Raw genomic sequence first — 11,799 nt, 5'->3', positions numbered from 1 at the left:
CTACTATCTATGGTGGTGAAACAGCACTCTCCAAGTAGCCTACTATCTATGGTGGTGAAACAGCACTCTCCAAGTAGCCTATTATCTATGGTGGTAAATGGACAGCACTCTCCAAGGTGCTAATTATTCAAAGCATTTTAGAATTCACTGATGTGAGTGTAGATGCGGGGCTTACACAAGTCTGAATTTCTTATAGCCTCATCAATGTACAGTAACATTTTTAGACGACACTGGAGAACACCAGACATATGCACACATACTTAGCTGTGGGGCTTTCAAGACCCGAATTTCATGTCATTTTCAAGACAATGTAGAAGTAAAACAAATATCAAAATATCATAATTTAACTTTAAATACATTTAGGCAACAGCAGAACACACATTTGAGAATTTATATGTGATAATGTGAGGCTCATATTCAGATTACAAACTTGAAACTATTTTTTTTCCCTACCATGTCAACTTCTTGCTCGAAGCCATGAGCAGGCATGTGGCTGTGATGTTTAGCATCCTCCTAAGGCTGTTCTGAAGACTCTGGCAGTAGTGTCTATTTTTTATTACAGTTTTGAGTGTTAACCTGGGTGTCCTCTACAAGGCTTGCTGTTGTTGTTTTTTGTTGTTGTTGTTTTTTTACATATGATGCATAGGATGTTAATTTACCATACATTCCACCCACTCCTTTGCTAGTTTAATACCTCCAGTAATTTTTGACCGAAGCTCCCTACCTTTTTGCATGTTGTACAGCCCAACTTTGAATTCTGCTACGTTTGCTTGATCTTGAACTGCAAATTGCACCTGCTCCCGGAATATTTACATTTTGGAGAATCTCTTATAAAATGGGTTAAAGTTATGTATAGTAACCCTAGAACATCTCAGAACTGGCAAATCTGGTGCAGTCCATGAGGAGGAGATGCACTGCAGTACTTAATGCAGCTGGTGGCCACACCAGATACTGACTGTTACTTTTGATTTTAACCCCTCCTTTGTTCAGGGACACATTATTCAATTTCTGTTAGTCACATGTCTGTGGAACTTGTTCAGTTTATGTATTCTTGTTGAATGTTATGTTCATACCAATATTTACACATGTTAAGTTTGCTGAAATTAAATAGAGTTGACAGTGAGAGGACGTTTCTTTTTTGCTGAGTTGATTTGTTTTACACTTTTTTGGTTACTACATAATTCCATATGTGTCATTTCATAGGTTTGATGTCTTCACTAGTATTGTACAATGTAGAAAATAGTAAAAATAAAGAAAAACCCTTAAATGAGTAGGTGTGTACTAACTTTTGACTGGTACTGTATATATTTACAACCATCATGCTGTTAGCAAGAAAGTTAGGAGTTAATTAAAAAATGTATTTCTAAAATGTAACAAATTTAAGTCTGTTTTTGCTATATATACTGTACATTCAGATTTTCACATTAAATATTTTAAACCCCTGAAAAGTTCCATATTGGATAACGTAGCATGATTATAAAGTGCATAAGGCCAATAAATCCTTAACTCCGCAAAAGTGCAGTAGCTTTAACTTCTACAGCGTTCTGTTTTTTACCAATTGATTGTGAAAGTAACAAAGGAAGCAGCTCAGCGAAATGGCTCGGACTTTGACTGTCATGAACTATTCTTGAGGTAGCGTGGGTGTAAGGAAGACAAAAGTACAAGTGCAGGGATGTCCAAGTCAAGTCAGCTTGGTCATAGGGCTGGGGTGAGAGTCAATAGAGCTGATGCTAGCAGAGCAAAGTCAGGACCAGTGTTAGTACCAGACCCAGACCAAGACAGGGCAGGCGGTGAGAGTCCAGGCCTGAGGCCCCACTGTCCAGCTGTAACTGGTACTGCACCAGAGTCCTGTGGTAGCCCCTCTCCTCAGACACACAGCTGTATGTTCCCTGCTGCTCAGGGCCCATGCTCTCTATTAGCAGGAGACACTGGTGCTCTGACCCTGTGGAGATGCACGGTGTTGCTGTGGTGTTGCCATGGTGCCTCCAGCTGTACTCAGCGTGGCTGGACAAGGTTGGGCAATGGAGGAAGTACTTTGAAGATTGAGAAACTCTGATTCCATCTGCAGCGCCACCTGATGACCTTAGAAAGTAAACTAAGAACAAAACATAGCTTTTTAGACTTCCATAGCTAACCATTTGTGGGTGGTTTCCATCCTTTATTATAGTACATGGTCATAATAAATGGTTTTGTATTCATACAAGGGTGACTAACACACTACACACCTTTACTTGCAGTAACTCCTCTGGATATGTTGCTGCATACCTGATGGTTCCCGTTCTCCACATCCTGAATTGTCTTACTGTAAAAAGACAAGCACATATGAGTTAAGGAGTCTCAACAAGCAACTCAACCAGAAAATAGTGAATGTCTATTTTCACTCAGAGGTTGCTTATTCCTGTTTATGGGCCAGTAGAGTGTCTACCTTGTGGTTGGCAGTGATAGTTATTTGAAAATGCAAAGATGAACTGAAAACACACGGTATCACACCAACAGAGCATAGAGCATTTGACGACACAACAGGTAGTATGTAGTATCGTGTGTGTGTGTAGCATGTGTTGGGGGAGTGTAGAGGAGGAAGTGTAGTATACTTTTAACAGAAGGTGGGGATCAGAGTGAGGAAGTGAGAACTAACATTTCCCACTGACACACAATGCAGACAGACTTGTATGTTATGTTTAATCAAATGAAGTATATTTTGTTTTCTTTTATGGCCTCTATCTGACAGCACACTTGTTTGAACTATATTTTGTTTGTTTTCAAGGCCTCATCTGACACCACATTTGTTTGAACAAGGGCCATGTGTGTTTACATAATTCTGGAAAAACTGGCTCTGGCCATGTTTAACTGAACTGATGGAAAATAAGGTCTAGTATATTGGCCAAAATAATGCACCACTCTATATTAGCATTTTTGACAAACACTATGAAGGGTTCCAAATAAACTGTAAGGCTGACAGGAAACCAGAGAGGAAACCATTAATGAAAAATGTATTTTTGAATCACTACCATTAAATATCTATATAGCGGATGCTATAAGCTGCAAGCGGGCTGTGTTTGGTCTTACTTTGTTGCTGTGGTGCAGTGATGGCCATCCCAGCCACAGTAAGGGTCTCTGGCCAGGACACAGTCTTCACACTGGGCTCCATACTGCTCACAGCTGCCCAGGTCAATCTGAACCAGCTCTCTGCTGGAGCCCACATACAGCTTCCCCTGGAACACAACAAGAACATTAGTACACTCTTTGGAAAAAAAGGTGCTATTGAGAACCTAATATTGTAGGAAGTACTCAAACAATGACTGTTGACTGCAGAAGAAAGTTGCTGATTTACAATAAGAACACCACTTATTTTACAATATTATTATAGAGATATAAACATGGTTTGAAAGGGATCTCTTTGACTATTGTCTATCCCACTCCATGTTTCATTATTACCACTGTTGGATCTGTGGGGAGGTTTCGGTGTGGGTTGTGTTCCTTGACTCACCGTGGAGGAGTGCAACATCATACTGAGGATGTGTGCTCTGTAGTTAAAAGGATGTAACTCAGCGATGATGAAGGCATGACCATCCTTCTCCAGAACCTTATGAATCCCTCCATTCCCTAGTGTAGACACACGCACACACACACACACACACACACACACACACACACACACACACACACACACACACACACACACACACACACACACACACACACACACACACACACACACACACACAGTGTGTCAAACAGCAGTTATCGATCATTGAGGTTATGAGTGAGAGTCAAACATTACAAAAGAAAGTTGTGTAAGAAATGTCAACACAGTCATTTAAGCATAACACACACACACAATAGTTCATGTTTCAACATAATGTTGAGACATCCTCCAGTCATATTACACCACTCACAGTACAGATGCATGGTGAGGCATAGACTCGCCCTAAGGACACATATCTATGAGTATCTATGACTATATTGCTCTAGTAATGCTTCTGATACTGTACTTCAATTACATTCATCAGTCTCATGTTTGGATTGTACTTCTCTGACGCTAACCACAACCTACAAAATGTTGTGCAAATGTGAATCTCAAGTTAGGGTTGTTTGAATAAGTCTATGTGTGCTAATGATGGGAAATGAAACTGCATCCCTGGTTTCCCAGCACAGTGTGATAAGAGTATACTTCCGCTTAGTTATCTTTTTAAACTAAAAAATAAACCGCTCAGACAGGCCTTTTTTACACCTTACAAAAGATCAGTGTCAGGTAGTCAGCATGAAAAAAAGTATCACTTTACACCCATGTACGGTCAATAGTATTTCAACCTTCTGAAAGCCTGTCTCTTAAAACTGGTGTGAGTATAAGATGGAAATGTTCTCACCTCATCCACATTCCTATAAATATGCTGTACGTATACACAATACGGCTCCCTATCATCACTTGCTGTTGGGTCATAAGAGGTCTATGTTAAAGGTCTCCAAACATAAGGTTTCCCGTCATTCCTTTCAGACTGATCATTTCTGATTCATCGTCTAGAGATCGAAACTTCTCACCTAGAGACAGAAACAGGACATTCCCTTTGCCTTGGACTCTGTCCACACGGATGTGGTGGTAATAGTGGTGAGTGACCAGGAGAGGCCTACTGGTGACCCACTCCTCCATCTCTGAAACCTTGTCCACCATCTTCAGGACTTCCATGGGGAGTCTAGTACTGTCTTCAACACACTACAAGAGGATGGACACTTTTATGTATACTTCAACATACGAAGACATACACAGAATACAGTCCAATATAGTAAACATACAGAGTAAAGGAGTAGAGCTGACTAGAAAGTCATATTGTTGAGCATACCTTCCCAGGTCGTGGGATTGGGACGGACCCCGTGTGTCCCTTGAAGTTGGAGGTTTTAAAGATGCGGTCAATATCTTCTACGGTGTAGACACATACAGCACTCATACCCCTAGGGGTAGACACAGGGTTCAGCAAGTTTCAACTAACCCCTTACTAAAGGTCTCTTTCGCAATGTTTCACGACATCTGCTTTCAGTGAAGGTCAGAGAAACAGCTGACTCTCGAGATCAGAAAAGGGGAGAGGGGAAGCACAACCCAAACTTCCATGGTGATAAGAACAAAACAAAGACTATGACATTTGGGTTTTCTTAATCGTTGTGTCACTTTCAGTTATTTTTTTTTCTCTTTCAAATTTGATTTATTTTCTTAACGGCACTGCAACTTCATGTCATAAACTGTACTATGAGTCTCTGTTACCAGCGCCTGTTGTGATGTTATTGATGATTTGTGTATGTTACTAAGGTCCATTATGATCTATCTACATACAGTATGTCGTCCTACCAGCCATTCCTGAAGAGTGCATAGACCCTGGTATCCTGCCACCTCTCTGCCAGAACAGTGTTCACGTCCACTAGCTGGGGGAAGGACAGCCTGCTGTCCTGGTCTCCACAGAAGAGCCTGGCACTCAGCTTGGAGGTCCACCTGAACTGCAGATAACCCTTAGGTCCTCCACGATCGGCCTGGAACACACAGGCAACCACAGACATGTTAAGATAATCACAGTGGGCAGTGCACACACCACTCAAGGAGCCCCCCGATGGAATTAGTCTTAATTAAGGGCTTAAATGGGCAGAAATGGAGTCGTACCGCATATGAATGAGCTACAAAAATGTTCTGAACTAAACTGCAACACTGGTGATTACATACAGTGCAGGCATGATTCATGTTCTACAGTATGTAGTGCTTACCAGTGGAGGATGCTGGGGAGAACGGCTCATAATAATGGCCGGAACGAAGCAAATGAAATGGCATTAAAACACCTGGAAACCATGTGTTTGATGTATTTAATACCATTCCACTGATTCCTCCCAGTCATTACCACAAGCCTGTCCTCTCCAATTAAGGTGCCACCAACCTCCTGTGGTGCTTACCATGCAGACTTGAGCAACCCGGGGAACCCAGAGATCAGAGTCCAAACGCGGGTGTCGGTTCTTCTCTATGTAGAAAGCATATAGTCTGTCCTGCAGACGATCCTCTCTCTGGCTGCTAGCCACCAAACTCACATATCTCTGTTCTAAGGAAAGGAACAGGAGAAATAATGACAGTCCATGGACAGTCTGATCAGATATACAGTACTATGCAAAACCATGTCAGGCCATGTCTTGTTCTCTCGCCCTGTTCCATACCTGTTCCACTGTTGTCTGTCCATAGTCTGTTCTTCCCGAACCTGTTGATCCCCACGGAACCCTCTGTGCCTGAGTGAGTGGTGTAGAACTCCTCTACCCCAGAAGAACCTGGAGACACAACACATTAGCTCAATAACCACTCAAGAACATTAGGTCATATTATAGGGTAATGTTTTCCAATTAGACATTTTCCTCACCAATGAGGAGTGATGGCTCTGTTTCATTTATGTGTTGTTGAATGTTTTGGATGGCCTTGGATCGAGTGCAGTTAAACGGGTCGTCTGATGGGTTCTACAGTGGAATCATTTTGTGTTAACATGCCAATGGCAAAATGGTATCATGAAAAGTCCTGTATACTTATATAATGACAAGTATTTCCCATACCATGTAACAGCACAATGTGTGTTGTTGTCCATTGGTTCCACACAGGAACAGTTGGTTTGGATCGTTAGTCTTGTGTAAAACAGTGATGTTATAGTGACAGTCCTGAAGGAGAAAACAGAACTGTGTTACATGGTTGTAAACCAAATATGTGCAACTTTTGTAATGAACTATGCTATAAAACCAACATCCTCTCATCTTTTCAGAAACTCACTGGTGATGTGGAATCATTACTTCTACATTCCTCTCGAAACACAGGACTCTGCAAAGGCAAAAAATTAAAATCATTAAAAAGATTGTACAGGTACAGATGTACAGATGTAGGACCTTCATTTGAGTGAGTTTAATACAACAGGACATGTGGATTATAATTAATGGACATTATTTGTAGGCATTGATACATTTTCGTTAGGGTAAATCAAGTGACATTTTAAAGTGTATATTACAAAGTTTAAAAGCCTTTTTAAACATTGAATATACTACAAGTTTGCATTTCTTGCTGTGCAGCAACAAAATAGTGATCAAAGTAAGATCCTACATCTGTACATGTAGAGTACAATGTTCAATACATCCATTTCAACATAATCTAGTCCACAGCATGTAAGAGGGGAAGGACTGTTCAGCTAAATATTTCATGTAAAATATCAATATCCCTCCCTCTGTTATTACCATCATTTACATTACAGCAACTGTATTGGACAATCCTACTTAGAGCACAACCTGAATAGAGCTAAATCAATATAAAGCAACACAATACACAAGTAAGGTTTACAGTAAGGGTATGTAACTCAGTCATACTAGCATTCTAGAGGTCTTAGAACTGTTGAAGTTTGTCTGGAACAGGTTCATGTGGTCTGTAGCATATACTATGTTGTCCTGAGGGCCCTGCAGGAGCTCTATACGGCTGTTATTCCCAGACAGGTGGATTCTTAGGAAGCTCACATCTGAGGACACAGAGATATAAATCATTAAGCAAACATATGACCGGACTGGATATGTGTTCATGCAAAAACTGTGCTCATTGAGATTACACTCTGGAACTAGGATAACTTCTTAGAAACCATGATTGATCCTTATGACGGACCAGGTGAAAGCTATGTCATGGAAAGAGCAGGTGTTCCTAATGTTTTGTTCACACAGTATATACTGACATTGCCAGAGTTAAATAAAAGAAGGTACCCAGTGACTGAATTTGAATAGGGTTAATGATTCACGTTGTGCCAGATGAGTTTATCCTTCTAACTTTACCGTAGCATAGCATATTTCCATATTATATTAAGGATAGGCCTACTGTCCTTGTATCTCACCACTGTGATAGGCTGTATGATGGACATTCCTCATTAAATATGTTCAAGCTCAGTATTAATGTAGGCTTGTATAAATAGTTTGTTTTCCTTACCAGAGTTGGCTAATGACAAAGGTATGAAATATGGTTCATGTTCTTGTACTTTTGGAGAAGCGCAAAAAGGAACCTACTCTCTTTCATTTCTCTCCCTTGAGTCAGAACGGTACTATGTCAGAATGTGGACAGTCAGAGCCCGTCACAGTATACCTCAATCCAGGGATGGAATATATCGTTGTACTTCTAATCATCGCGAAATGATGAAAGGTGAATCGAGAAGATTGAAATACTGTTCATTCTTTTATTAAACTGCCATTTTCGTCAGCAAGCTAATGCTAAAGCAACCCATTGGATTCAATAACACTTCCGGTAGCTACTCACCCCAACTCTAGGCGTTGCACTTTCAATGGCTGCTATTGCATTAGCTAGCCTAGCATGCTGGTGAAAACGTCAGTTTAATTAAAAACAAGCAGTATTTAAATATTCTCGATTCGGGATGAGTATGAGTAGAACGACATATTCCATCCCTGGATTGAGGTATGTTTTCACATTCCGGCATAGCACCACAGAGTTTCTAAACCCAGAGACCCAACATTGCGAGACTTCCGGGAACATTTGGGAAACAGACCAAGCAGACCAGGCCGGGGTTTGAGAAGTCAATGAGAGAAGTGAAATGTCTTTAAGTATTTTAATATGTTATTATTCCAACCTTGTGAAAGTGGCAGAATTACATATTTTAATTTCAGTCAAAAACAACTTTATATCGAAGGTGTGCCTTTGATTTGATGGCCTGCATGAGCTTAGCTAGCCAACGTCGCCATGACATCGCCTACAAGTGTGATCTGGGATTTCTATTGGAGAAGCAGTTCCTGCCTATCTTCAGACAGTACTATCACAGATAGAACAATGAGACAGATATTTCACTGGGTGTATAAATGTGAAGCTTCCGCTTGGCGTTTCAACTCACTACCGAAGCCCAGTTGCCTGCCGTGTGAGAAGATGGAACAAGATAGATTTTGGCTGACATTCTGTTAAATTTCAATACAATTTTCTGTTCCCAAAACTACAATATGCTACGAACAGAGTGGACTAAGTTTTGTATTTTTTTTTCTCCAAATGTAACCTTTATTTAACTAGGCAAGCCAGTTAAGAACACATTCTTATTTACAAAGATGCCCACAGACGACCCTGGGCCAATTGGGCGCAGCCCTATGGGACTCCCAAACATGGCTGTTTGTGATAACTTTAAAAGCAGCCAATAAGTGCTCAGCATATGTGGGAGCTCCTTCAAGACTATTGGAAACGCATTCCTCATGAAGCTGGTTGAAAGAATACCAAGAGTGTGCAAAGCTGTCAACATGGCACAGGGTGGCTACTTGGAAGAATCTCAAATATAAAATATATTTTGATTTGTTTAACACTTTTTTGGTTACTACATAATTCCATATGTGTTATTTCATAGTTTTGATGTCTTCACTATTATTCTACAATGTAGCAAATAGTAAAAATAAAGAAAAACCCTGCAATGGGCAGGTGTATCTGTAACAGTATAACTTTAGACTGTTCCCTCACCCCTACCTGGGGGCGAACCAGAGACCCTCTGCACACATCAACAACAGTCACCCACGAAGCATCGTTACCCAAACGCTATTTCGTGCGCACCACCGCTAACTAGCTAGCCGTTTCACATCAGTTACATATCCAAACTTTTAACGGGTACTGTACCTAAGTATCAAACGTACATGTAGTTGCTAAAATATACTTAACTATCAAAAGGAAAGGGGAAAGTATGAATAATAAAAAAAATACTTATATTAATCAAACCAGGCGGCACAATTTTTAAATTTATTTTTCTTTATGGATAGCCAGGGTCACACTCCAACACATAGATATAATTTACAAACAAAGCATTTGTGTTTAGTGAGTTCGCCAGATCAGAGGCAGTAGGGATGACCAGGGATGTTCTCTTGATAAGTGTGTGAACTTGACTATTTTCTGTCCTGCAAAGCATTAAAAATGTAACGAGTGCTTTTGGGTGTCAGGGAAAATGTATGGAGTAGTAAAAAGTACATAATTTTCTTTATGAATGTAGTGAAGTTAAATTCGTCAAAAATATCAATAGTAAAGTACAGATACCCAAAAGTAGTAGTAGTACTTTAAAGTGTTTTTACATCACTCCAAACATCGACATTGGTCTTGTGTAATCATACCAAACATAACATATATAACGTACTAATTTGAGTGTCCCGGATTTACTTTTACTATGTTACGTCTAGTCTACGAGAACAGTCGGGTCTTTGATAGCAGTTCCAAATCAAGAGAGAGAAAAAGAACTCAAAGAGAGTCGAGTCCTTTTGGCTATTGTGGACTCGATACACTTTTCCTCCAAATGGTTTAGTGTTGAATATAAATCGACCCATTTGGCTATTGTGGACTCAATACACTTTTAGTAGCTATTGAATATAAATCGACTCCTAACAGCCCTGATCATTCAACCCTGCCGTCGTCATTCAATACTTGTACTATTGATTTAAAAGAAAAAGCTTACTTTACCTTTGTCTGTCAATGTCACTCTAGGTTTGTGGGTAAGGGTCGAAGCTTTCGCCGAAAAAATTAATTGTCCTAAAAAGACCGCAAAGAGCGCGAGCGGACACATACTTTTCTGAGTCTCTCCGCAATTAATTACTTGAAACAGTAGGCACTTTGATTTATCATACAACACAGGGGTGGGGACTTTTCTGTATACATACAGTCTGGTCTTCCATCTAGTCTTGTCTTCAATTTTCAATCAAGTACAGTAGCCTCAAAGTAGCTTAATTGTTCTGTAGTGAAACATACTTCAGTCGGTAATATTTTTGATTGACTACCCATATTAGCCTATTTTCAGAGAACGCGAGACTCGTCTAGACAAGGGTTCTTAAACGTTTTCAGCTTGGGACCATAATGAGAAATTCTGTGTTTTCCTGGGACCCAACCTAGGAAAATATGCAACTATACATAAATATCAGTACATTTCATTGCTCTTATGTCTAAAACAAATGCAATATAGACAAAAAATAAATAACAATGAAATTAAATATCTATTCATGTTTATTTCCCCCCATTAAAAACACTCTTACATATATGTCTAGGTTGGAACTAGACTGTTTTAGTTAAAATACAATAAATCATTTTCATTCTGAATTGGAATAAACAGATTGATCACATCACACAGATGAGTAACAGCACCCACACACAGGCTTTTTGATAGTGCAACTCTAAGTAATAGTACAGATGAAAAATGATCAGGCCTACTGTACATCTTACTGTAGAAATGATTGTTAAAAGAAAGTCTAGGTTGGAACTGTTGCTGTTAAAATACAATACATATTTTTTTATTCTGAACAAAAATAAAATGAACAACCCAGAACTGTGTGAGTGTGTTTGCCTCAAAAGCATCTTGCTTCAATCAAGTTTATTCCAGTTAAGAATAACAATTATTATTGTGTTTTAACAGCAACAATTCCAACCTAGACTAGTTTTCAACAATCATTTCTACAGTAAGAGGTGCAGTAGGCATGATCATGTTTCATCTTCGTCTGTACTGTTACTAGGGTCAGTAGCTAGCTAGTTTTGGAGAATGTTAGCGATTAGCTGTGTACAAGGCCAGGTAATCGCCTCCCTACCACTGAGGAAGTACAGTTCCCGCTCAGCCCAGTCAAAACTGTTCGCTGCTCTGGCCCCCCAATCGTGGAACAAACTCCCTCACGACGCCAGGACAGCGGAGTCAATCACCACCTTCCGGAGACACCTGAAACCCCACCTCTTCAAGGAATACCTAGGATAGGATAAAGTAATCCTTCTCACCCCCCCTTAAATGATTTAGATGCACTATTGTAAAGTGGCTGTTCCAC

At 40.0% G+C, this 11,799-nt stretch overlaps 1 protein-coding gene across 3 annotated transcripts; it reads right to left on the bottom strand.

Annotated features, from left to right (window-relative positions):
- Positions 1-260: 260 nt before the first annotated feature.
- LOC135503812 (semaphorin-4D-like) lies at positions 261-10,839 on the bottom strand. 3 transcript variants are annotated; one of them, XM_064921960.1, is made up of 14 exons: positions 10,657-10,839; positions 7,363-7,508; positions 6,779-6,826; positions 6,568-6,669; positions 6,381-6,474; positions 6,184-6,291; positions 5,929-6,071; positions 5,339-5,517; positions 4,839-4,947; positions 4,540-4,711; positions 3,488-3,603; positions 3,067-3,212; positions 2,226-2,302; positions 261-2,095 (listed from the first exon to the last, which is right to left on the bottom strand). In XM_064921960.1, the coding sequence occupies exons 2-14, from the start codon at positions 7,411-7,413 to the stop codon at positions 1,731-1,733; spliced, it is 1,710 nt and encodes a 569-aa protein (XP_064778032.1). In that variant the 5' UTR covers positions 7,414-7,508; positions 10,657-10,839; the 3' UTR covers positions 261-1,730. The 3 variants fall into 3 exon arrangements, with proteins under 3 accessions (XP_064778032.1, XP_064778022.1, XP_064778040.1); XM_064921950.1 differs by lacking the exon at positions 10,657-10,839 and adding an exon at positions 10,460-10,642; XM_064921968.1 differs by lacking the exon at positions 10,657-10,839 and adding an exon at positions 10,460-10,643 and having other exon boundaries at positions 1,982-2,095; positions 2,266-2,302.
- Between the last annotated feature and the right edge of the window lie 960 nt (positions 10,840-11,799).

Source organism: Oncorhynchus masou, chromosome 2, assembly GCF_036934945.1.
Source record: "Oncorhynchus masou masou isolate Uvic2021 chromosome 2, UVic_Omas_1.1, whole genome shotgun sequence".
In the NCBI taxonomy this organism is placed as follows: domain Eukaryota; kingdom Metazoa; phylum Chordata; class Actinopteri; order Salmoniformes; family Salmonidae; genus Oncorhynchus; species Oncorhynchus masou.
This window is presented reverse-complemented; position numbering and strand designations above follow the sequence as displayed.